The 27,124-nt window shown below is 43.5% G+C and overlaps 1 protein-coding gene across 1 annotated transcript; it reads left to right on the top strand.

Moving 5' to 3' along the window:
- PAAF1 (proteasomal ATPase associated factor 1) lies at positions 1–27,086 on the top strand. The gene is made up of 12 exons (XM_074954828.1): positions 1–71; positions 395–435; positions 2,697–2,800; positions 4,154–4,243; positions 9,231–9,329; positions 9,809–9,959; positions 11,651–11,845; positions 17,021–17,112; positions 19,573–19,688; positions 21,937–22,019; positions 23,252–23,334; positions 26,587–27,086. The coding sequence occupies exons 1-12, from the start codon at positions 25–27 to the stop codon at positions 26,662–26,664; spliced, it is 1,179 nt and encodes a 392-aa protein (XP_074810929.1). The 5' UTR covers positions 1–24; the 3' UTR covers positions 26,665–27,086.
- The last annotated feature ends 38 nt before the right edge of the window (positions 27,087–27,124 follow it).

Genomic DNA, 27,124 nt, shown 5'->3' with positions numbered 1-27,124 from the left:
TGGCGTTTCCGGTGCCGAGGGAAGATGGCGGCGACGATGCGGATCCAGAGTGACTGGAACCAGGTGCTGAGGTGGGAGCTGGCCCCTCCCCCCGGAATGACTCCCGCGGTACCCTCCCCAGAGACCCCTTCCGGGGAGCGACCCCTCCCGCCCCAGATATCCCCCCCGCTCCCGGGCGGCGACCCCCAACTCTCCCCCGCCCCAGAGACACCCCCCCCCGCCAGCGACACTTCCTACGCCGGAGCCCGTCTGTCCTGGGGGCGGCATCCCGTTCCGCCGCCCTACAGCCGCCCCCCTCTCCTTATCCTCCCTCTGTGCTTCCTGGCTGCCCTGTCCCCTCCCCGGTGCTGCTGGTCCTGTGCGTAGCTAACGGGCCCTTTGTGCCTCTCTGCAGGAGGAACGAAGGTGAAGCCTGGCTGAGCTGCAGGAGCCCAGGTGAGTGGCGACTCCCCGGCTTCAGCATCCCTCTCCTGCCACTGGAAGAGACTTCCTGGCTCTGAGCTGGGTGATGCACGTAACATGATGCATCATACATGGAGTTGGGGGGCCATGTAGGGGTGTGTCTTCTCTCTGTGAAGCACTTTACCTGACCAGGAAAATGGGAATGTGTGGGTGGTGAGATCTCCATCCTGGTATGAAACCCCCACCAAGCTCTCTGCAGCCAGATTTCACCTCTTGCCCTGCCCAATTGTTCTGTGTTCCGGGAGAGTGGCCCCAAAGGAAGACTGTATAAACACCTGGAGTCCTGTCCTGACCCAAGAAACTCAGAGCTGGGTGTCTGGATGCACACATGAAGCCCTCCTGCTCTCCTTCAAGGGAGTTGGAGCTGGGGTGAACCACAGCATGTTTCTGCTGAGCTCTTAAGAATAAATCTTAGAGAGGGGAAAAGCCCTGTTACATCAGAGTTTGCAGCCATAGTGTAGTCCTTTTGGTTCGTTCAAGGTACAAACTTACAATTGGTCAGTTGAGTCTGTAGTTTAGGTGTGTACCTGGATTTCTCTTCATTGCTTACCTCACACAGCAGCATCCGCAAGTAATGCTATCTAGTGGCAATAACTTGACCTCCATTATACATGCCTTTGTCATCTCTCATTTGATCTACAGTAGTGCAATATACCTGGACATGAAGCCATCAACCCTTAGAAAACTTCAAGTAGTACAGAAGGCTTCAGGACACTTCCTCATCAACAGGGGCAACTGCAAGCCCATTGCATCTGTCCTCCACTCTTTGCATTTTCTGTCTATAGAATGTGGGATCAAGTACAAGATCTTGGTCCATATCTTCAAGGTCTAGGCCTTGGATATCTAAAAGCCTAAAGTTCAGGGATGAAGAGAGTAGTCAACAACTCTTCTTTTCTGACACAATGGAACTTTCTACTATAAGAGTGAAGCTCATCTGTGTATGGGACTGTGCTTTCCCAGGGGCTGGTCTCAGATTGTGGAATAAACTCCCCCAGAAACTAAGGACTATTACAGACCTGCCCACCTTCTATTTCAAGTGTCGTGTATGCTGCTTTGATCTGCCATCTCTAACATAAACACATAGCAGCATGTATGATTTATAAGTAAAAAGTCCTAATAAACCACAGCCCTGTACTGCACATGCTTCTTTTCCTGGTGAAAGGAAGTGAGAGAGAATGAATCACATGTAATAGGTGTTAGTTACATCACTTCATGCAGTCTGGAGAGTGCTCAGCTATGACGGTGAGAGGAGGGTAATATAAGAACTTACTTTAGAATGGGACCCTTAAGAATGTTTCTCCCTCCCACCCCATGTTCATATTGCTCTTCCATAGCACCCTCCAATTTGTCAATATCTTAGTTGGAAGATACCCAGAACTGATCATGGTGTTCCAGGTGTGGTCATATTGTGTCTTTATAGAGAACAGCTATTGCCTTTTGTGATATGATGTGATGCTGCTTTGTATGCAGCCTGAACTCATAACCTTCTCCTTGTTGCCACACTTGTCTTATTTGCTGTCAGGCTTCACTCTTGCATCTCTGATCATTATCTGTTTTGTGGGGTTTTCCCCAGTTTTCCAAGCAGAATCCTGTTTTATTTTTTGCCTGTGTCCAGGCCCTTTTTGTTAGGTCAGTGTTTACTCTTGTGTCCAGCTCCTCCTTTTTTAATGTCATCTGCAGACTTCAGACCATATGACATGGTTCCTATCTAAGCTAAAGTGAATTAATTTTTCAAGTAAGTGTTCCTGACATACTATCAACTGCTTTAGTTAAATTAAAATATATCTACTGCATTCTTTTAATCTACTAACTTTGTGATTCAAAAAAGCATTTAAGCTTGTCTGGTCAAATTTATTCTTTACTAACCCGTCAGACCATTTGAGTTAAGCAAAAGCTCCCATTCTTACCCTCCTTGTTCGCCTGTTATGATCCGTGAATTCTAAACCTTCCTCTCTGCCTGATAGACAGAGAATATCAATCATATTCATGAATTTTCTCCCAGATATATTCAGTGCCTTTGTCCAAATTGAATCTCACTTGGTGATTGAATGTTTAATTAAAAAAAAAAAAAAAACCTCGTAAAGGAAGATTAGATTTTGTATCTGAATAGGCTGCCTGTGTGTCACTGAAATTGCTGAAGGCCAAAAATAAACACAGGGTTATAGTTACATGTGAAGTGTGTAAAATGCTAAATCACCATTTTCTCTGATCTTTAATATGTCTTTGTACTGCAGGGAAACCTACTTTGTATGGCAGCCTGACATGCCAGGGAGTAGGCTCAGATGGGATTCCAGAGATCTCAGCCTCTGAAGGATTTGTTGTAAATGAAATAACCAAGGTACTCTTATTTCAGTGTATTTGTATGTTTGAAGGGTCAGCAAGTAGCTACTACTCAAAATTAAAACGCTACAGTCATTCACTAGTGTGATGCCAGCAATACAGTGTGCTGTTCCATGTACTGCCTTATTATCTGAACCTTCGCATAGAAAGTGCTTAACAATTTGTCCTGATTAGACATAGTAACTGCACCAGTTGAATTTAGTTGCACGTGGTGGGTTTTGGACCAATAACTTCTAGACATGAAAAGAGGCCATCAAACTTTTTTTCATTTAAAATCTTTAATCTTAAAATATGATCTGAAAAGTGAAAGGCCAAGTACTTTGTCCACTGAGGTGTACTGGCACTTAGCTACTACTATGAGGAATGCTCTCTAAATATACTGAAGTTTGGTGGTGTGTGACCAGGCTGTGGATTATATATCTTCTGTGGCTTGATGGATCTTGATCCCTGGCTGTGCTTGCTGCTATCCTCCAGTCAGATTAATCTGTATTTGAAGCATGCATGGAAAGAAAACCGTTTGCTGAAAATGCAACTTCAAGCTTTAGTAAGAGTCATTCTTCAGGTTTTCCTATAGACTGAAGTCACTTGCACTTTATGCACAAATCATGACTGTCCTTAAATCAGAGCCTTTTGTATCTTCATATGTCAGCAATTGCTTTGCAAAGCCACCTACATGGCTTTATCTGCAATTTTACTGTAAATATGGATTGGTTAGATACATAACTGCATAAAAACAAAATCTGGAGGCTTTCTCTTATTTCACTGATCCAGATCCAATGTCCGATATTGAGAGGTGCTAGTTGAGGATACTCAATGCCTTTCATGATCAAGATTCTAAATGTACTAGGTTTTACTAATCAAGAAATATTTTTGTCCGCCAGTTCCACAGATTAAGCTAGGAATCTGAAAATCCAGATGTTTTTTCTGCTTTTTATGTCATTGATGACAAAAATCCTCCAACTGGAAGTCAGCTGATGTTTCTGGTGCATAAAGCAGAACAAAAAGTCATAGTGGTTGCCAGACTGGCTCAGGCCAGTGGTCCATCTAGCCCCATATTTTGGCTCCAACAGTAGCCAGTATTGGCTGTTTCAGAGGAAGGTGCAAGAAACCCTGCAGTAGGCAGTGATGAGGTAAATTGATCACATCAGGCGTGTTCTCCTATAACTGACTTGCCTCTGCAATACTAATGGGAACAAGCACGTTTTTGAGTCAGTAAAATGAGCAGATAGGCGGTAAAGGGATAGTAAAGATTGTTTTCCATCTGTACATGAATGTAAGATGACTGTAAATGTTATAGTTCTGTACAATTAATTCTAACAATATTGTAATGTTTTTCCGTCCCCTCCTTTAGAAAAGCATACTTGTTTCTTGCCCTCATGAAAATGTTTCCACAAAATTTTTGGCACCATACACAAGCTTTTGCAGAGTTCATCAAAAAAGCGTAAGTAATCTTGCTGAGTGATTAGAGATACACGGAGCTGAATGTTAATAACATTCTTTGTCTGTCTGTAATTGTTGCAGACCAGTTAAGCAAATGGAGTAAAACATGCCTTTGCATAGAAACTTAGCAACAAACTATTCTAATCAGGTTGGAATTAAGTTAGTATTTCCACTTTCTAGCTTTAAACTTGGTCTCTCCAGTTCATTAAAGGGGTGGTGTATGAAAACAATCCAAAGTAAATTCTGCAATCCTTTGGGCAGCTTAAAATAGAGATTCCCTTTAGTTACATGGAAGAATAGGGTGCTGTTGCATTTTGCTGTTTTTTGGGTCACCTGTAAATCTAATCTAATTGTGGTTAAATTCCATCCAACACCCCTAAAAAATACATGAAGCAGTCACATATGATACAGAGAGGCATTTGGTTTTCTTGGTAAAAGTCTCTGGAAACTTTGGTCCCTGGAATCCTTCTCGAGATCCAATTCTACTGTGACAGCTACAAGGAACTGGCCAGTTATAATGAAGAAGGAAAAAACAAACTTTCCAGTGACGTAGAACCGTCAAGTATCAGAGGGGTAGCTGTGTTAGTCTGGATCTGTGAAAGCTGCAGATAGTGCTGTGGCACCTTATAGACTAATAGACATATTGGAGCATAAGCTTTCGTGGGTGAATACCCACTTCTTCAGATGCATTTAGTGGAAATTTCCAGAGGCAGGCATACATATATTTATTTATTTATGCCTTCCTCTGGAAATTTCCACTACATGCATCTGAAGAAAAGCTTATACTCCAATACATCTGTTAGTCTATAAGGTGCTAAGGGACTCTTTGCCGCTTTCGTAGAACCATCAGATTTTCACTTTCCCTATTGTTACATTACATTAATATGCAACAAAACTCAAATAATGTCATCAGGGCAGGGGCCATGTCTTCCTGTATGCTTGTTTGTACAGTGCTTCGCACAAAGGGGCTCTGGTCCTAACAGCGGCCTCTGAGTACAACTACAGTACCTATCATAAATAATAGGAAAGCATTGCTCTTTGACAGCTGGATCCTTCACCTCTTTGACAGGAGCAGTTCTGTGGATCAGCAGAGTGCCACTGGATTTACTGCAATGATTCCTGAAGTAACTACAACGATGGCACTATATTCGCCCTACACAGTGACCATGCTACTCCATATCCCTTCCTTCAATAACTGGGGTCCAAAAATATCACTTTTGGCCTACTTTCCCATGGAGGCAGCATGGTCTAGTGGTTAAAGGACAAGACTGAATCAGGCAACAAGCATTTGGTTTTTGACTGGGCCACAGTTCCTGTGTGACCATGGGGAAAGTCACTTCACCTCGGTGCCTTGTTTTGCATGTCAGTAAAAGGGGAGATTGAGATGCTTTATTTGTTCTAGTAGCACTCAGAGACCCCAGTGAGAACAGGGGACCAATGTGACAGGCCCTGTACAAACATACGGGGTGACATGGTACCTGCCCAAAATGTGGGAAGGATGCCCTTCTCCCACAGTCTCCTCTGGCTGGCTCTTGTTTTCTCTGTTTTCCTCTATCCTGCACTTTAACTCCAGTCTCTGCTCACTCCAGTCCCCCAGCAGGTTCCATCATAAAGGGAAAAGATGGGTGAATTACAGCAGAAATCATTACAACACTAGAGAGCATGACAGGCTGGGCTAGGGGGCTAGTAATGGTATGGAGCTCTTCAACTCTAGGTCTCTAATTCAAGGCCAGACCAAGTTTGTCGTGGCAAAGCTGCTGAATTGGTGGCTGTTTGTCCTAGAGAAAATGAACTTGGCCTTTCTAGTGCCCATGGTGTAACAGCTGTACTTAATCCCCTTGTTGGCAGACTCAGCAGAGAGGCTAGGGTTGAATAGTTTATGAATAATGAGTTACTTTCACCCCTTAAAGTGTACCCTCCAGTTCCGGGGCGAGGCGTGAGGGCAGGGCAGTTTGGGTAAGGTCACACTACTGCTGCCTGCTCTGCTGTGTCTGCTCTGTGGATAAACAGAGGACTCCTCACTTTCCTGGGCTTCCAGTCCATCTCCTTGCCCCAGCTTTGTTCTTTATTTAAACATAATTCTTATTTTTGTGGGATATTTCTGCTTTTTAATTTGCTCCTCCCCCTCCTCTACTCCCATATAGTACCTGCACCTCCCTGTTCTGCAGTCTCTATTTTGGGGAGCTGCTCACATTCTTAAGTGACATGGCAAAGCTGAATTTCATCTGGGACTTGCCTTTTGGCATTGGAAAGGAGCACATGGCTGGGAACATCAGCCTTTGATTTGGCTGACTTTCTAACTGTACATAAAGCTTACCCAAAGAAACTAAAAAACCTATGTATCCCAAATGAAACCTGTTCTGCCACAGAAGGGAGAAGAGCAGAAACCTGTACAGTCTGCGAGGGACTTGGCTATACAGATCTAACTTACTTGTGAGGTACTTAGATACTATGATAATGGGTGCTATAGAAAATGCTATAGTAGAAGCTGAAAAATAAATGTTCTCCATCTTTGTGAAAATACATCTTGATGCACAGTATGTTTGGGTAAAGTAGCATTTTCACATCTCTACAACGGTGTATTAAAAGAAAGTGAGGTTGTGTTAAGAGATAATCAGATTAGTAATGTCAGCTACATAAGCAGAGGGGAATTGCTTTTCCTGATTTCCATGAATACATAAGTATCTCCAGAAGCCCTTCATCCTTTCGCAATGTAAATGGGATTGCCTGATGTTTTGTCCCACTGTACTTTGAATGTTACTGAATGAGGGTGATGAGCTGCAGATTGCTGGCTCTGGAAAACAGACTGAGGTAAATGTCTATTATTAGGTAGGTGAGTTTCAAGCAGATACACTATAAGCTACAGTTATCACTTCTACCTCTGCATCTGGGTCTGAGTTAACACACATTACCTCAGCCTGCTTGTTGATCCCTTGTTAGTTTCTGAATTAGTCAAACATTAACACTGTGCCTTTTAGTGTCTGCTGAGAGTGCTTTGCAATTTCTAATCCTTTCATTGTGAGGCAGTGTATTACTGCTGAGAGGATTGGAATTATCTGTGAAGTTATTCTGTTGTCGTCTTACATTTCTGTGATCAAATCGTGCTAAATTATTGTCTGATTTGACTTGTGCTTTCAGTGAATAGCCCCAGCCAGCAGAGCTCTTATATGAGTTTTAAATAGTTTTAAACACAAAAGCAATCCACAAATTCACTTTTTTCTTTAAAATGGGTAATGGAGTACTGTTGGTGTGCAGCCATGTCACCCCTAGCTGTGGTCTTGCTTGTCAGAGCTCATGAGCTAAACAGAGTTTGACCTGGTCATTGCTTGGATAGGAAACCAGGGAAAACTTGGTGGCAAATCATTAGGTGGCATTCTTCATTCTGAGTTGGTATCGAACTGATGCCTCAGTATGATGCCACTAGATGAGCTTTTATTTTAGATAAGACATAAAACCTGAGTGCTGACCACTTGTGAGTAGTAAGGATCCCATATCCTTTTCTACTGGGATGCTAGAGCGAAGGCCTTACTCTATCAGAGTTTCAGGTTGAGTAATTATGTTCTGTTTTCCTTCAGCTGAAGACTGTTCTTACAGTTTTGTCCTTAACTGTTCACTGTTGATACAATCTGTTACCCAGCTGTCATATTCCACCCCAGGAGTAGCTGTACTTTATAAGTGGGTGAAGTGATATGATTACACAATGCCTTACAAAATTACTTCATCCACAACTAAAATGCAGCCCCCTTCAGAGTAGAAGAAATCTATTTACCAGATCACAGCAGTGATGCACAATATTTTGGGGAAAGAGAAATTTGTGAAAGGATATAAGGCAAATGTTTGCTGTCACAAAAAGTGGTAAATTGTGTGGGAGTCAGTTTATCTACTTAATGAGGATGAAGTCAGCCCTACTGGAATTTAAGGCTGTGGCTGCTGGGTGTCTGAGTATTTCAAACCTGATGTTTTGCAGGTTTGGATCTGTTTTCCTATGCTCGCAAACACAATGCCCTTTCATGGCACTGGGAGTTGAGCAGAAGAGGCTACACTTAGGTACCGTATAGTGTAAGGAAGGGAATATTGTCTAGTAATTAGAGCAAAGGTCTGCGTCAGGGTTCTAGTCTAAGCTCTGCTACTGACTGTTATTTTGGGCCAGTTGTGTAACCTCATTACTTCAGTTTCTTATTTGCAAAAAGGGGCTTATGCCTACAGTCTAGAAAAATTCTGGCCCCTGTTCAACCCAGGGCAACCAAAAACTTGGTCTGGCCAATTGAAATGTAATTATTGCTATCTATAGATGCTGCTGACCTGCCCTTCAAAATCCACTCCATCTCCTTGCCCATGCAGAATTCTGAGCTGAGCCAGAGGAAAAATTTAGCAAAGTCTCTGCTTGTAAATGCCACCAAATTGTAAGAAATCGAGGTGATTCAAGTCAGATAATCCAGTCAGTCAACATGTCTGAATCCTGGGTTCACGTCAGATCATACCAACAGCTTGTCCTTGAGGGAGAGACACAGAATGTCTGTCTGTATAATACAACTTAATCAGAAAACACTCATTTAAGCTACCTACTCCCTTCTGTCAAGCCCCCTTCCCTCCCAAAAGGGAGACAACCCTTTTTTCTGGTTAGACTAAATGAGAAAGCCAAGACCTTGTTAAACATATTCTTAACATTTCTCGATGAGTGCCTCCTAACATCTCTGAGACCAATGTCTGTAAAAGGTCTTGAGGTCCTCAAATGAAAGGTGCTTTGTATGTGGAGAGTATTATCAGACCAAAATTGTTCAGTTATGCATGTGAAGTGATTGACTATGATTGCTCAGGTGCTATGGTGAAATCTGCAATATCTATCTCTATATAGGTGTTATTACTGAATGCTTTGGTTAGCAGGTCTCCTTCAATGCAAAATTCCCTTGCAGGAGTGAGCAAAATAAGCATGTGTTCGTAGGGTCACGTAAAATGCTCAAACTATTTGGTGCTGTCTTTCCAAACAGATACTCTGCATTGATATTTCCAGTGGCGGGGGCCTTGGCGTCTCTTCGAGCACCGATGGAACCATGAAAGTCTGGCAGGCGGCTAATGGAGAAATAAGAGTAAGAACTTTGGCTCTATCTTTGGGTTCTTATACGTTTCTTTGTCTCAAGTTCATAGATTATAGTGTCCCGGCCCTAGCTTTGGCTCCTAACTAATAGTGACTGTGCACTGAGGTCCAGTGTGGTTACGGTGTTCTCCTTTGAGTGAGACATTAGCGTAAATTTCACTTCTGAGGTCAAAGATCTAATAGACTGTGGCATAATCTCCCAAGGGAAGTGATGCTCAGAGGATATGGTGATGAGTGCCAATATTAAAACATGGAGGGATAGTTAAAAGTGATGGTAGCTACGGCGCAGTTGTTCGCTGTCTGCTTTTGAACTTATCCCACTGTAGAAGATTGGCTGTGTTCGTGGGGGATTTGACCATGTCCACGATTTAGGTAGAAACACTGTGTGCTTTCCTAGTACTGAATAACTTCATACAGGATGGCATCGGGGTGATAACAGTGGAACTAGCATGCAGTTCTTTGTTTTTCCAGAGACTATTGGAAGGCCATGTGTATGATGTGAATTGTTGCAGGTTTTTCCCGTCGGGCCTTGTGGTTCTGAGTGGGGGAATGGATGCCCAGCTAAAGATCTGGTCAGCAGAAGATGCCAGCTGTGTAGTAACATTTAAAGGTCACAAAGGAGGTACACAAACTAGCCTTTAAAATGCTTAATCCGCTGCCTATATAATTACATCACAGCAGAGGGCTAAAGTTCAAGCATCAACCTATTACGTTTTTGTGCTGTGCGTTAACATTAGATGCTTCAAATCTCTTCTTCAGACTTCCCAGCATTTGTATATAAAACACAGACAAAAACAGCTGCTATTCTAAACACCTGAAGTTGTTCCTGTCGGGTAGCATTTTATTCCTTCTCTGTATAGTTGACTGTCGAACTCCTTGCTGTCCTAAATAGGCTGATATCCCCTGGTTATATGGATTACACTGAAAATTCCTTCCATTATAAATGGTTATTCAGCATTAATCAAGACATTCAGATAATAAAGGTTGTACTGCTGTTGCTTCAGATGATTTGTTATTTTTTCAAATGTCCAGCAATGTTGTAGGTGCCTCATAAAACAAGTAAAGACACTGTTCGTGCCTCAGAGCACAAAGTCTGTTGGATCGTGCTGAATTTAGGGGAGGGTGATTACCTGACAAGAGGGCAGGGGACAGGAATAGCAAAATAAAACCACCTCCGTGAGCCATGGTAGCTATGTGGGTGGGAGAAGCTCTCCCTCCAACATAGCGCTGTGCACACTAGTGCTTATGTCACTTGTAGGGCTGGTTTATTCACGCCTCCGAGTGACTTCAGTTAGGCTGACTCAAGCTGTAGTGTAGACATAGCCTAAGTGGCATCTGTCGAAATAGTTGAGCAAAATATTAATGCAGTATCTTTCTGGACTCCTGCAGTGAACCTACCGTAATTTTCACTTGACCTTTTTTTGGATTTTTAAAACGTGTAAAAGGCTTTGTGGATGTATTGCAACAATGTTGTAAATTAATCTGACAGGAAATGTAGGAGAGCTTCAGTGAGAGGAAATCTAGCAGATTTCTGTTGTCTCCAAAATTGACTTAATCCGTTGTGTACATAATTGGATCGCAAGGAGTCTCAGTAGCAGCAGTCAGCTAGAATAATTAAATTTGGTTTTGTCTGGTTGCAGTTGACTTTTGTTTGAAAAACAGCCCTGGCATTTGAACTTTGTTTCTGTATGCAGACTGTTAATTAAACCTTGTAACTATTCAAATATACCTCTTTAAATGTTAGAAACAACAGTGATATAAAATTGTAAGGTTTCAGAGTAGGTTTTCTCTCCCCCCACCCCACTCTCCTGCTGGTAATAGCTCATCTTAAGTGATCACTCTCCTTACAATGTGTATGATAAACACCCATTTTTTCATGGTCTGTGTGTATATAAATCTCCTCACTGTATTTTCCACTTTATGCATCCGATGAAGTGAGCTGTAGCTCACGGAAGCTTATGCTCAAATAAATTGGTTAGTCTCTAAGGTGCCACAAGTACTCCTTTTCTTTTTATAAAATTGTAAGGGAATGTTAACAGCTGGTAAGAAACATGCTTTCCAGGTTGTTGTTTCTGGAATACACAAGTATCACTGACCTGTCCAAATTCATGATGGGGTTATCTAGCTCAGGGGCCAGATTCAGTTCTGGTGTAAGCAGATGTAACTCCAGTGGGATTTCACCCAACTGGCCTAGTGCCTGTGAGATTCTGGTGCTTGCCTTCCAGCTTTTTAAAGCAAGATAGGTGCTTTTTCCAACCTTGCTGTAACTTCCTCGCTTCTACCCTTCTGAGAAGTTTCTTTGCTTTGGTGTAGGTATCCTGGACACAGCCATTGTGGATCGGGGAAGAAATGTCATTTCCAGTTCTAGAGATGGCACTGCCCGCCTCTGGGATTGTGGGAAATCTGCATGCCTAGGCGTTGTTGCAGATTGTGGTTCTCCTGTGAATGGCATTGCTCTGGGCGTTGCTGACAATACAATAAATCTGGGCTCACCTGAAAAAGCACCTAGTAAGTAATATAGAGAGGTTTTCTTTTTCCCTTAAAAAGATGTACCATGTGCAGACTCTAGGGAAAATACGTAACTGCTGTTATGAGAGGGGAATCCGTCATCGCTAGGGCAGCAGTTCCATCCTCAGTGGTCTCTTCTGACAGCATAAACTCTCAGGAGGAAGGGAAGCGGGCCATCAGGGTTGCTCACTGGAGTCCTGAGAGAAGCTGAAGAATACAGTTCCTTTTCAGAGGATGATATAGACTAAAAGGTGTAGCCAATTATTTGACTACACTCCTAGTTCATTATTAAAAATGTCTGAGACCAAATAACTGAACTTAGCCAAATTTATTGTCTAAAGACAAAGCAGTACAGTATGAAAAGCAAACATACATATCCTCCTTCTGGGAAGGAATTCTTATCTCACAGTATGACCTTTATGTTTACACAGAAGTGTGCTTCAAAGACAGGCATTTCAGCTAGCAGTATTTCTAGTATGATTTTACAAGTTACAAAAGTCTGTACTAAAATCCAGCCCATCAGTTCACAACAGTTGTTGTTTTGTTCTATACTTTTCTTATCTCTGTTCTAGATACTACACTCCAAATCAGTTGGGTGTAGAGCGACATCCCAGCCTATGCTAGGACACAACATTCATGTCTCTTAGCTTTGACAGGCTTCCCATTTTTTAATGCCAGAGCTGACTTCAGCTTTGCAAAGTGCAGTGGGATTTTTGACATGGATGAACGGAACTATAGGGAGAACGTAATACATTTAGTTAACATAATTTCCCAACACTTATTTATTTGTGGGTGCATATTGTGACAGGGTCAGGCCAGATGGCTACAGGAGAGTGATTCTATTGGGATCCGGGAAGCGCTTCGCCTGCCCACTGCTAAAGGATCCCCCCCCCCGAGCTTAAGAGGAGGATCCACAGGACCTGGACACAAATGATTACGGGGGACAACTAATGAAATAACAGGGACAGGAGTGTGGTCAAAGGGTCAAACGAAGGGAACCGGACGGGGACACCGAGCAGAGAACCCCGGACAGCGCCCACTGCTCCTCAAAGGCATCAAGGGAGTCAGTGGACGCCGCCCAGAGGAACTCTGCCCGGATACGTGAACGGACGGAGGATCGGAAATAGGCCCCACAGTCACAGGAGATTCCATCGGCCAACCTCCTCACCCTGGTTTTATAGATAGCCATTTTAGCCAGGGCCAGGAGGAGGTTGACCAGGAGGTCCCGTGATTTTGTGGGGCTGCGGATAGGGAGTGCATAAATAAAAAGGGGAAAAGTGTAACCAAAAGCGCAACAAAATATTTGTTAGGAGCTGGAATAGGGGCTGCAGCCTGGCACACTCCAAGTATATGTGTGCCAGGGTTTCCCTCACGCCACAAAAGGGGTAGGTGTCTGGAATGGGGTGAACCGCGCCAAGTACACGCCCGTGCTCACTGCTCCATGAAGGAGTCACCAACTGATATCCCCGGCGGGCCTCGGGACCAAGGTGGAGTATAGGCTGGCCCATCGGGGCTCCTCACCCTCCAGAAGTGGCAGGAGGTCCCACCATTTTGTATGGGGGCGGGACGCAAGGGTGAAGGGTGTGGAGCACGAGCGTGTATAGATGTTTCCTTGGCTACAGGAGAGTGATAGAAGGCAGATATATTAGCCCCAGGTTGAGTAGGTCCCTTTCCCTGGGTAAGGCAACAGGGAAGGTTTTTTTTTTTTTTTTTTTTTTTTGAAACAGAAAAGAAATTTATTCGTAACAGTTACAAAGATTACAAAAAGATAAGGAAAAACTTAGCAACAAAACAACGCAATCAGAAGGTATAACACAACAGCTTTCAGGAGGGAGAGGTGTTCAGGCTAGCCCAGGCCCAGAGCGGGGGGGCTTCCTCGACACTCGTGGTCTTCCACCCTCCTGAGTTACCTGGTGGCCTAGAGCGGGGGGGCTTCCTCGACACTCGTGGTCTTCCACCCCCTCGAGTTACCTAGTGCCGCGCCCAGGGTCACCGACCCTCCCTCTCCTGAGAGTGCCCGACAAGATGGGCACGGCTGCGGGGTGGGTGGCTGGGAGGGAGGGGGGCACATCCATGTATTATAAGATCCCTCCTAAATAACAATAATGATGGTATTCACAGCAACTAACGGCTGTGGCTGGCGTCTCTCGCTCTGTCCCTCAATCAGAGGGTCAGACGGAGGGAACCGGACGGGGTCACCGAGCAGAGAACCCCGGACAGCGCCCACCGCTCCTCGAAGGTGTCAAGGGAGTCGGTGGACGCCGCCCAGAGGAACTCCGCCCGGATGCGTGAATGTACTGAGGATCGGAAAACGGCCCTACAATCGCAGGACGCCTCATGAGCCAACCTCCGCTCTCTGGTCTTATAAATGGCTGTCTTAGCCAAGGCTAGGAGGAGGCTAACCAGGAGATCCCGCGACTTGGTGGGGCCACGGATGGGGAGTGTATAGATAAAGAGGTGAGGGGAGAAATGAAGCCAAAAGCGCAAAAGAATATTTGTGAGGAGCCGAAAAAGAGGCTGCAATCTGGCACACTCTAAATAGACGTGCGCCAGGGTTTCCCTCACATTACAGAAGGGGCAAGTCTCCGGAACGGAGGTAAAACGTGTCAAAAACACGCCCGTGCTCACGGCCCCGTGAAGGAGCCGCCAACTGATGTCCCCGACGGGCCTCGGGACCAAGGTGGAGTATAGGCTGGCCCATCGGGGCTCCTCACCCTCCAGAAGTGGCAGGAGGTCCCACCATTTTGTATGGGGGCGGGACGCAAGGGTGAAGGGTGTGGAGCACGAGCGTGTATAGATGTTTTCTTGGCTACAGGAGAGTGATAGAAGGCAGATATATTAGCCCCAGGTTGAGTAGGTCCCTTTCCCTGGGTAAGGCAACAGGGAAGGTTTTTTTTTTTTTTTTTTGAAACAGAAAAGAAATTTATTTGTAACAGTTACAGAGATTACAAAAAGATAAAGAAAAACTTAGCAACAAAACAACGCAATCAGAAGGTATAACACAACAGCTTTCAGGAGGGAGAGGTGTTCAGGCTAGCCCAGGCCCAGAGCGGGGGGGCTTCCTCGACACTCGTGGTCTTCCACCCTCCTGAGTTACCTGGTGGCCTAGAGCGGGGGGGCTTCCTCGACACTCGTGGTCTTCCACCCCCTCGAGTTACCTAGTGCCGCGCCCAGGGTCACCGACCCTCCCTCTCCTGAGAGTGCCCGACAAGATGGGCACGGCTGCGGGGTGGGTGGCTGGGAGGGAGGGGGGCACATCCATGTATTATAAGACCCCTCCTAAATAACAATAATGATGGTATTCACAGCAGCTAACGGCTGTGGCTGGCGTCTCTCGCTCTGTCCCTCAATCAGAGGGTCAGACGGAGGGAACCGGACGGGGTCACCGAGCAGAGAACCCCGGACAGCGCCCACCGTTCCTCGAAGGTGTCAAGGGAGTCGGTGGACGCCGCCCAGAGGAACTCCGCCCGGATGCGTGAATGTACTGAGGATCGGAAAACGGCCCTACAATCGCAGGACGCCTCATGAGCCAACCTCCGCTCTCTGGTCTTATAAATGGCTGTCTTAGCCAAGGCTAGGAGGAGGCTAACCAGGAGATCCCGCGACTTGGTGGGGCCACGGATGGGGAGTGTATAGATAAAGAGGTGAGGGGAAAAATGAAGCCAAAAGCGCAAAAGAATATTTGTGAGGAGCCGAAAAAGAGGCTGCAATCTGGCACACTCTAAATAGACGTGCGCCAGGGTTTCCCTCACATTACAGAAGGGGCAAGTCTCTGGAACGGAGGTAAAACGTGTCAAAAACACGCCCGTGCTCACGGCCCCGTGAAGGAGCCGCCAACTGATGTCCCCGACGGGCCTCGGGACCAAGGTGGAGTATAGGCTGGCCCATCGGGGCTCCTCACCCTCCAGAAGTGGCAGGAGGTCCCACCATTTTGTATGGGGGCGGGACGCAAGGGTGAAGGGTGTGGAGCACGAGCGTGTATAGATGTTTCCTTGGCTACAGGAGAGTGATAGAAGGCAGATATATTAGCCCCAGGTTGAGTAGGTCCCTTTCCCTGGGTAAGGCAACAGGGAAGGTTCCAGAACAATCAGGAACTTTCTGAAAACAATTAAGACAGTCAGGCTGATTAGAACACCTGCAGCCAATCAAGAAGCTGTTAGAATCAATTAAGGCTGGCTAATCAGGGCACCTGAGTTTAAAAAGGACCTCACTTCAGTTTGTGGCGTGTGTGTGAAGAGCTGGGAGCTAGAGGCACTAGTAGCTGAGAATGAGAACATGTACTGCTGGAGGCCTGAGGAGTACAAGCATTATCAGACACCAGGAGGAAGGTCCAATGGTGAGGATAAAGAAGGTGTTGGGAGGAGGCCATGGGGAAGTAGCCCAGGGAGTTGTTGCTGTCGCACAGCTGTTCCAGGAGGCACTCTAGACAGCTGCATTCCACAGGGCCCTGGGCTGGAACCCGGAGTAGAGGGAGGGCCCGGGTTCCCCCCAAACCTCCCAACTCCTGGTCAGACACAGGAGGAGTTGACCTGGACTGTGGGTTCATGAAAACGGCCAAACTGAGGGCTGCCGTGAATCTCTAAGGTAAGCAAATCTGCCAATAAGCGCAAGACCCACCAAGGCAGAGGAGGAACTTCGTCACAATATCTATATATCTATAACGGGTATTATATTCATACCATGTGCATAATACTCATTTAATGTGGTGTATATTACATCTAACATGTATGTATTGGCTAAAATTAGCAGGAGGTTCCACTGGCTCTAGGATCTGTGTGATTATTGGTCCACCCTGCCATTCTTGGTGTTTAGGGGTATGCTTCTGCTCCACAGGGAGCTTTGTCGTGGGTTTCAGCAGGAGTAAGATTAGGCCCTATATAATTGAGGCCTTTGGAAATAAGTATATTGTCTGTTGGTACATGAATCTCCTTGCCTTTCCCTCCCTAGTTAAAAGGGTGTTTTCTTCCCCTTTCCCACCCCAAAAGCATTAGACATTTTGCCACACCAAGTCCTGGTCTGAACCTCAAAGGGACCTGCTGGATTTCCATGTAGAAAGAGGTATGTCCTATGAGCGTCTGGTAGAGATTTTGGTACCATCAGCATAAGCATCCCCAATTCTGTTGCCAAGATGCCTTGCATCACTGCCAATGATGATAACAATTAGAATTTTAACAGGTGAACGTGAAATTGGGACAGAAGGGAAAATCCTGCTGTTGGCTCGGGAAGACAAAAGGCTTCAAGGTGTGGGATTACAGAGCAGGCAGCCGGTAAGGATCTCATGAGACGCATTCACTACTGTCCATTCCAAACCTCTTAGCACCTTTTGACCTATAAGATGAAATGTTAACAAGCATCTGGAACTCATTTAATGTCTGTTTGCAATACACTTTTTCTCCTGACTTCATAACATACAGGTGTGCAATGCACCAGTTCAGTATTGGAGCATGCATATCGGGAGTGTGATGCGTTGAAACCAATGCAGTGATTACACATTGAAATGAGGATATGTAGCAAATTCCATTCAGTGTATAATCATTTCTTTTTCTAAAGGAAATTAAATGCAAAGACTGCTAGTAGAAGTTTGCAATTTTTAACTACAAAATTCAGAAAATGTGGCTATTACACCTGTAAATTAAGACATAAATTTAACACTAAAGGGGCAGAGGTGTGGTAGGAGCTATAACTTTGCATTTTCTCCCTTTCATATATTGTGTTCTAGATTTTAATGCAGAGATTCAAAATGGTCTTTTTATCATGTGTCTAATCCCAAAATGCTTTGCAAATTATACAGACAGCACCATTGAAATACAGCCTTCTCTGGGAAAGTGTCACTGACACAGTATATAAGTAGGGGAGGTGTGGGGAGCGGTAGTGGAATTTTGGCCAAGGACACCACAGCAAACCCTAGTTTTACGAAAAGCACCCTGGAATTCTTAATGTCCACACACATTTTCCCTTGGATTTTAAGGCCTCCCCTTTCAACTGCATGGTGATGTTTGGTTTTGTGTTGTAATACTAGAAAAAGAAAAACATGGGTACAATCTCTCTAAAAACTGTTGTTCCATTTGAAAGCCCAGTGTAAAATCAGCCTAGCATAATCTTGTTAATTTGCAACCATCTCTTACATTTAATAAAAAAAAAAATCCTTCATAAAAGGATTACATTATTTTCAAAAATTCGTTGGAAAAATGTATTCGATCTGACTCACCCTCCATACAATCTATATGAGATCACTCCAAGCGATGGCTTCTTCTCTGGTCAGCAACAACGAATTTGTAGTAGGTCTCATTTTTACAATAACGCCGCCTTCCCCAAAATGTCCTTACTAGAGCTGCCTTATCGAGCACTTGTGCCATCTTACCAGATGGAGACCTGTGGTCTACCAACCAGTACCTTCTGCCTTCCTGTCAACTGTGGGTGGTCTGGTCTAACCAGCTGGGAGCCTGGGATTCTCTCTCACTTGCGAGACAGGCTTGGAGCAGCCCAAACTGGAATAGGAATGGGAAGTGTGTAGTAATGGCATAGCAGGGCCTATGATAGAGCCTCAAGAAGGTGGGGGCCTAGAATATGCTTGTGCCAAAAGCCAGACATACCAGTAATGACATGTGGAGAAGCAAGTGGGAGTAGCTGTGCAAGACTTCTTCATAATAGCTCCATCTATGGAGTGAACAAATCTCAGACTGCATCTCCCTTAATGAACTCAGTAGTTATAATCCAAATTTTAACTCTTCTTTCCAAGGTTTAAACAGTGGTCAGAATATATCCATAAACCAAGTACTGCTGCCACAGAGCAAACGCTGCCTTGACAACTCCTCTAGTTCTGTCTAGAGAGTGATGAATGTAAGCAGCAAAGGGCTAAAATACCAGTGTACTCCATAAAGCATCAAGAATGGGTTTATAAGGTCTGATGATCTTACTTGGCTTTAAATATTTGTTCTCTTACACGCCAGTGACTAAATTGAGGCAGTGGATCCTCTGCACAAAGTGTTAAGACTGGTAGCAATGATCTTATACAAGTATAGTCTCTGGTATTGGGACAGATGTTTGCCTTACACAGTACAGGTTCCTTTCTTGTATAGTATCTCCTGTACACACACTTCCAAAACATGGGCCAGATTTAAATCCTCTTATAGAGTTTAAATAGAGGACAGAGACTGAAGAGGTAGAGTCATGGGAGAACATCTGAGTTTGGAAAAGTAATGGAGAGATGGCAAATGCTGCATTGGAGAAGACTCTTCCACCAACTGTAACACAGTTGTGCCTGAAACAGAGGGAGGTTGCTGCAAGATTAGCAGGGAGAGAAGTGAGATTTCTAGGCCCTGCAATGAAGGCTGGAGGAAGACCATGGAGGGTATTATATGCCCAGTATTGTCCCTGCTGTCTCTGTATAATGTGCTACCTTATCTCTCCAGGGGAATCCCAGCAGTGTTAACTACATATATTGCCAATGCTAGTGTGACAGGCTCATTCCTGGAGGCTTTCTTTGCATTATTGCCTCTGGATGTCTTGGGATGGAGCAAAGAGCTGTTAGCCCCATGTTGCCTCTGACAGGTTGTGTATAATTGTCTGTGATAACTCACGGAAGTGACCGTATCCATGACTTCCTAAATAAATCACTCATTCCCTTTTTCCTGGGACTCCTATTAAGAATAAAGCTGGTGGGTTTTGTCTTTCACGCTATCTGTGAATAAACTGATATTTAAAGTCTTCTCTCCTTTCATTCCCAGGTGTTTCTCTTTGTTGGATCTGATGCATTTAACTGCTGTACCTTCCTCTCAAGCATCTATCTCCTAGCAGGGACTCAGGATGGAAATATATATCAGCTGGATGTGAGAAATACAAAGTGAGTGGCAAGTGTGGTGAAGTGTTTAAAGCAGTGAATTCAGCGTTGGTGAAAGGAGCTAAATTGACAGCCATGGTGACTGTAGAGCAGGTACAACACAAGCGCCAGTAGTGCAGGTATCCCTGGCTCCTATATTTAGCCACAGAACAGGTGTATCAGAGTCAGTTACAGTTCAGTCTTTTTCTTCGTGCCCTACCTCTGTGCTTCAGGCCTGATCTGAAGGGACTCCTGCTAGACGTGAGAGAATAACTTGGTCTCTCTGGCCTATTCAGCCCTTGGCATCTCTACAGAGATGACCAATGAGGATGCCACTTGTGTTTTGTGGTGGTTTTGTTGTAGACTCTCTTCCACTAGGAACTGGACTGAGACTACAACACGGATTCATTTTCTATAGACTGCTGAGATACTGAAGAATGGAATTTGTCTTGCTTTATATAGATTTTGGTTGTATGCTGTGTGCGTGCCCATCCAGAGCTTTGGATGCTCTGGACATGCACTGAAAATCACAATAATGTAGGAGTTAAATATAAACCAGCACTTTTTCCTACCACATCATTTTATCAGCTGTTCTACAACCAGTACAGCTTAAAACACCTTCCACCAGACGGAAATCCCATCCCCCACTGCCTCTGACAATGAGCTTAATTCTTTAGGCCTTCGATATAACATGCCTTATAAGTGGCGAATTCCTCTTGCAATATGATTCTCCGTTCCAATTTAGTATTTCTGAATTGATCTGCCCACTGCCAAGTGTTTCCTTTTTCTGAAAGCTCTTCATCAAGCTCGTACGTACAATGCAATGATTAACTTTGTTTATATTCGTGCCAAATGCACATTCCACTTGGGAGGTTGTCAAGATGGTACTTTCAGATGATGACACGAGAATTTAGCATTCAATTTCTGAAAATTCCTTTTCTGTTATTGGAAAATCTCCAAGCTTTCATCTGTTTCATTAAGGATAATCTCTTTAAATTCTGTACAGAGGGAATCATGGTGCATGCCCACAAACTAACTAGAATTTAGATCCCTTTATATCTTCTGGAATTGCCTTTGGAGAAATCATTGCCCTGATCTATCCACTGAAGGATAAAATATTGAGCTTTACAGACTGGATGCATCTCTATCTTTCCAGTTTTATCCCTTGTCCATGGTGACTAACCACCAGCTTTCCAATCTCACTCTGTATAATTCATGTGACTGTAATGACTTTAATCTTTAAATAACTTTCTTGCTCTGTTCTGTTTGCTTGTTCTTTATTATATTGCATATGGGCATTGTTCTGACAGTTGGGCCTATACCTTTTTGCCTGCTTGGGAATTAACTGTGAAAAATAGATCAAGTTTATTTTTAGTAAAGAATGTTATAAACAGGTGCAAGAAAACCAGACACAAAAACTGAATTAGTTCAACAAAAAAGCCTACTGGTATAACTCAAGGACTGTGTTGAAGTCAGGGTTTGTAAACAAGAAAATGTGGGTCTGCAAATTAATGAACCAAAATTGGTGTTTCAGAAACTAGGCCTAATTGGTAGACAAAATGAGGGGTTGGTCTGTTCTACCCACCACTCCCTTTTTGGATCCTTGAAGAAAGAAACTTTTTGGGGGAAATGAGAGAACAGGGTACTGAAGCAAGCTTCACCATCATGGCTGCCACCCTCGCCGTGTCCTGGGGCCCTGGGTCTTTGTTATGCTAACCTCGAGAGATGTCCTGTCCTGACCAGACCAAGGCAGAGAGAGGGACCCAGATGACATCACTATCACCATCAGCTCCAGCTGAATCGCAATCATCACGTGGGATGAAACGGGATCAGAGCTTAACAACAACACCTCTAGCCCATCTCAGCTAACGTCTCTTTTCCCCAAAGGACAGTTGTTGCCGTCTTTCATATAATCTAAGAGACTGTCAAACACAAGGAGTTTTCCTTTTACAAACTCTCTTCAGCTAAAGAGAAAGGGAACAAGGGATGTTGTTAAAATGAAAGTCTTATTTAATAATTTACCTTTCAAATGCGTTGACTGTGTTTCCTTCTTTTCTTTATCTTTAATAAGAGGTTAAAAGGATATTTAATGGTGTGTCTGCCCTGGTACTAAGAAAGCTGAGGTCTATACCGAGCCTTGTTTAACACTATTTAATGTTAAACAGTGACCGGGTTATGTTAACACCTTTGGCCCATATATTCCATCTAAATTAGTACAACAGTGTGGTCTTTGATTATAATACTTTGACCTTGTTTCTGCTGGTTTTTCTAGGGCTCCAGTTCAGATCATTCATAGATCAGGAGCACCAGTGCTTTGTCTACTCCCTTATAGAGACGGATTTATTGCCAGCCAAGGTAGTACAAGAGTTCCTGAGGCAACAGTGTTTACTTTGCAATGTGGTTACCTTAATCATCATCCTCGTAAGACACTTCTGCACATTTCTCTGCAGCGTGTGGACACGTCAGCTTCTGCTTGCGGTTCCCTGAAGCGGAGAAGAACTGTTAAAGGCACTTTATAAAACAAGGGCCTGATTCTCCATTTCCTTGCTCCTCATGGAGTCTCTTACGGCTCTGCAAAATGGGTGTGTAATGCTACTGTTCTGAGTTGGGAGCGTTTCCCACCCACTTTGCAGAGGTATAAATCACTATACCAGGCTGTTCAGAAGCAGGCCCCCAGTGAATTAAGAGGATGTGATGAGTATGTTCTGACCAAAGACCAGAGCTTTTAGATCGTATCTATTTTTTTTTTTTTTTTTAACCTCTTGACCTGTTTCCAGTCTGGTGCTGGAGGGGAGCTTCCAAAGGGCTAGCTGGAGTTGCTCTTGTCTCTCCTCTTGGTTATGTTCACATCCCTCCATATGATCAGTCAACGTCTCACTGCGATCATGCAGCTCTGCTTTCTCTGTGAATTCCTGGGTTGTGGTGCAAGGTGATAGCTGGCTGTCCAAGTGACGTTTTGGTCTACGCAGGAGCTGGAGATGTAATTTCCAGCTCGAGGAGATATATCTGCACTGGCTTACTAGAAATAGGAGTGTAGCTGCAGGGGTGCAAGCGGTGGGATCATAACCAGGTGGCTAATCCCTACCGCTGTTCACATCCCCGTGGCTATGTTTCTGTTTTTAGCGCAGTAGCTCGATCAGAGCTAGCGTGGACATATCTGCTCAAGGTGGAAATTACATCTTCCAGCTCAAGAGTAGACATACCCTTTGAGAACATATCCACTGCAAATGGATGACAAGTGACACAATGGGAACAGTGTTAATCAGTGTTTCATTAACTTCCTAACATCTCATGTTCTTCTGTCATCATTCCGCAGTGGTCTCCCAAAACAACTAACTCTTCCATGAAGTACCCCAATCTTCTGAGCGTCTGTCTGGCCAAACTGGCAGCCCACAACCCCTATTCAAAGGACTCTGTTGGCTTTGTGTAACAAGTGCAGTTCTTCTGCAATCTTATGATTTAAAGCAATGATTGGGCTCTGATACAAAATGGTGCCTGTATTATGCCAATCTGCATCTGTTTGTAGTTGTGAGACTGTCTTATCTTGCAAGCAGTTCTGTGTTCCTTACCTGTTTTGTTTTTTCTAGGTGATGGAACCTGCTTTATTATTCAGCAAGATCTTGATCACGTAATTGACCTCACAGAAGCAGACTGTGACCCTGTATACAAGGTAATGGCTAAGTCTGCTCACTATTGTCCTGAGTAACAGCGAGGGGGAATGAAGGTGCCACTCTGCAATGGCTGCCATTGTCTGGTGATTTGGCAACCGGCAGAGCTGGCACCTTTTTGAAAAGTGAATTTTTAAATTTACTTTTTTATTCGAATAGTTTTAACACTTTACAAAAACAATTCCTCCTGTCATGTGTCTGAGGAACAATAGCGTAATTTCTCCTCTCTCAGATGGGGAAACTGAGGCAGAGAGGTTAAGTAACTTGTCCATTGTCAGAGAGAGCTCTGATTAGAACTTAGGGGCTCCTGCCTCTGCATTCAAGCCTGTTTATTTTAAAGGGCAATTCTGTTTAGAAAAGTGACTGTAAAAATGGCATCGTTCTTACCCAGCTGAGCTGCCCACTGCGCATCTTCTGAATCACATCTGTTGATTTCAGAAATCAGAGTAAGTTTTTGCTACTCTTTATTCCCATAAACCCTGCTGAGTCAACACAGCTCTGGGGGAGAGCACTGGATTAGGATCCAGCTCCGTACAGCCACAGTGTTGATGATGATGATGCTTAGCGCTCCTTGTAACCAGGTTCCAGTTGCAAAGTATGGCTGTCAAGCGATTAAAAAAATTAATTGCTCGATTAATCGCAGTGTTAATAATAGAATACCATTTATTTAAATATTTTTGGTTGTTTTTCAATATATTTGAAAATGTAGATTTCAATTACAACACAGAATACAAAGTGTAAAGTGCTCACTTTATATTTATTTTTGACCACAAATATTTGCACTGTAAGAAAAAAAGAAATAGTATTTTTCAGTTCACCTCATACAAGTACTGTAGTGCAATCTCTTTATCATGAAAGTTGAACTTACAAATGTAGAATTATGTACAAAAAAAACTGCCTTCAAAAATAAAACAATGTAAAACTTTAGAGCCTACAAGTCCACTCAGTCCTTTTTTCTTGTTCAGCCAAACGCTCAGAGGAAAAACAATTTGTTTACATTTTCAGGAGATAATGCTACCTGCTTCTTGTTCAGAGTGTCACCTGAAAGTGAGAACAGGTGTTCGCATGGCACTGTTGTAGCCATCGTCGCAAGATATTTACATGCTAGATGCGCTAAAGATTCATATGTCCTTCATACTTCAACCACCATGCCAGAGGACATGTACATGCTGATGACGGGTTCTGCTCGATAACAATCCAAAGCAGTGCAGACCGACGCATTTTCATTTTCATCATCTGAGTCAGATGCTACCAGCAGAAGGTTGATTTTCTTTTTTGGTGGTTTGGGTTCTGTATTTTCTGCATCACAGTGTGGCTCTTTTAAGATTTTTGAAAGCATACTCCACACCTCATCCCTCTCAGATTTTGGAAGGCACTTCAGATTCTTTAATCTTGGGTTGAGTGCTGTAGCTATCTTTAGAAATCTCACATTGGTACCTTCTTTGCGTTTTGTGAAATCTGCAGCAAAAGTGTTCTTAAAATGAACAACATGTGCTGAGTCGTCATCTGAGACTGCTACAGCATGAAATATATGGCAGAATGCAGGTAAAATAGAGCCGGAGACATGCAATTCTTCCGCAAGGAGTTCAGTCACAAATTTAATTAACGCATCATTTTTTTTAGCGAGCATTATCAGCATGGAAGCATGTCCTCTGGAATGGCGGCCAAAGCATGAAGGGGCATATGAATGTTTAGCATATGTAGCACATAAATACCTTGCATTGCCGGCTACAGAAGTCCCATGCGAAAACCTGTTCTCACTTTCTGGTGACGTTGTAAATAAGAAGAGGGGAGCATTATCTCCTGTAAATGTAAACAAACTAGTTTGTCTTAGTGATTGGCTGAACGAAAAGTAGGACTGAGTGGACTTGCAGACTCTAAAGTTTTGCTTTTGTTTTGTTTTTGAGTGCAGTTATGTAACAAAGAAAATCTATATTTGTAAATTGCACTTTCATGATAAAGAGATTGCATTACAGTATTTGTATGAGGTGAATTGAAAAATAGTTTCTTTTGTTTACATATATTTGCACTGTAAAAATGATAATCAAAAATAATATAAAGTGAGCAGTGTACATTTTGTATTCTGTGTTGTAATTGAAATCAATATATTTGAAAATGTATAAAAACATCCAAAAATATTTAATAAATTTCAGTTGGTATTCTGTTTAACAGTGCGATTAAAACTGGGATGAATTGTGATTAATTTTTTTAATCGCGATTAAATTTTTGATCTAGTCACATGAGTTAACTGAGATTAATTGACAGCCCTATTGCAAAGTCATATCTTGCCATCTGTTCCAACAGTATACCCCCTGAAGGCAGCATAGGCCAGCATACCCAAGGGCAGAGTTTGGCCTGCAGACTTTTAACTGGTGGTGATCCGTGAGCAAAAGAAATCCATCTTTTCTCTCAGATCTGACAGAAAAGCCCATCTTGTAAACGGAGTTCATTTGATCGGTCATCTTTGAAACAATTCAAAATCCCCCCAAAAAACTTGTTTCTAAGAGTCGTTGCTGAATAACTATAAAGCATTTAGCTGTCACATTATAAACCCCAAGCGCTGGTACAAAGTCATCTTTATAATGGCAAATCTGAAGAAAAATGGACATACCTAGTGGACCAGGAAACATGCCCAACAGTGCTGTTCAACAGGACCGCTCACCATTTACTAATGTGTCTTCTTCCCTCTTTCTCCAGTTTTCCTTCAGGGAAACTGCTGCATTTTCAAATGTTCCCATTTCTCTTCAGGCTTTTGCTGAGTTCAGAATCCACTATAATATAGCATTTGGGGAAGTACATGAGCTTCTGTCAGTAGCAAACTGCCCTATCCATGGCGGTACCAATAGGATTTCCAATTGTTAACACAGAGATACCAGATTTATTTGAGCATAAGCTTTCGTGGGCTACAGCCCACTTCATCGGATGCATAGAATGGAACATACTCCAGTTTTTCATTTTCTCTGTAAGAGGCTAATTAATTAAGATGAGCTAGCTTAATATGGATATGTTTCTATTGTGAGTTGTCAAGCAGCCGCAGCTGGTCTTTCACCTTGCCAGTGGCCAGTTATTGTGATTTGTCGGCCTCATGGGAGAGGTGTGTTTTTAAGGATGGATTTAAGAGGATGGGAGTTTTTCACTACTCATATGGGGTTGCATAGGAGAAAGCACTAAGGCGCTTGTGGGAAAAGCAGATGAGGACGATGTTCATATAAGAGGTTTTATTTTTAAATAATATTTTCATTTCCCTCTTCTAGGTAGCGACATGGGAGAAACAAGTCTATACATGTTGCAGAGATGGGATGGTGAGGAGATACCAGCTTTCTGACCTCTGACCACTTGTGGTGTGTGGAAAACAGATGAACTAAGAACCAAGGCTAAAGTCTAGCTAGGTTTGGAACCTAGGCTATGTAGCACTTCCCAATAAAAGCAAAGCTACCTTTCTAGGACTGTACAGTATGTATGAAGTGTATATATAAGCTTTGAGAACATTGTTGTGATAAAGTCTAAGAACAAGGCTGTACATAGAATTCTTGATCTTGTGCTGCTTATTACAACCAAAGTTTAGACCATTCTCTTCCAGTAAGCAGCTTATAGAAGATGTTAATGCAAGACCCTTTGTATCTGCAATATATTTACAGAACTGTTTTCAGCATTCAGTGGACATTTTTGGTATTTCTAACAAGACTATGATCTTGGGGCTGGAGAGACAAGAGACAGGGAGGTGACCATACTGCAGAATTGATTGAAATAAAGGGATTGACTTTTGATCACCTCTGTCTAGAGAAGTTTGTG

The sequence above is a fragment of the Natator depressus genome, chromosome 1 (genome assembly GCF_965152275.1).
Source record: "Natator depressus isolate rNatDep1 chromosome 1, rNatDep2.hap1, whole genome shotgun sequence".
NCBI lineage: Eukaryota > Metazoa > Chordata > Testudines > Cheloniidae > Natator > Natator depressus.
The sequence above is the reverse complement of the archived record's forward strand: the minus strand, read 5'-3'. Positions and strand labels throughout refer to the sequence as shown.

What these genes read in the sequence shown, in the direction of transcription:
- PAAF1 (XM_074954828.1), top strand. Translation starts at nt 25, where the DNA reads ATGGCGGCGACGATGCGGATCCAGAGTGACTGGAACCAGGTGCTGAG. An exon ending in GACTGGAACCAGGTGCTGAG is followed by an intron (nt 72 to 394) that starts GTGGGAGCTGGC and finishes GCCTCTCTGCAG; the next exon opens with GAGGAACGAAGGTGAAGCCT. An exon ending in CGGCTAATGGAGAAATAAGA is followed by an intron (nt 9,330 to 9,808) that starts GTAAGAACTTTG and finishes TTGTTTTTCCAG; the next exon opens with AGACTATTGGAAGGCCATGT.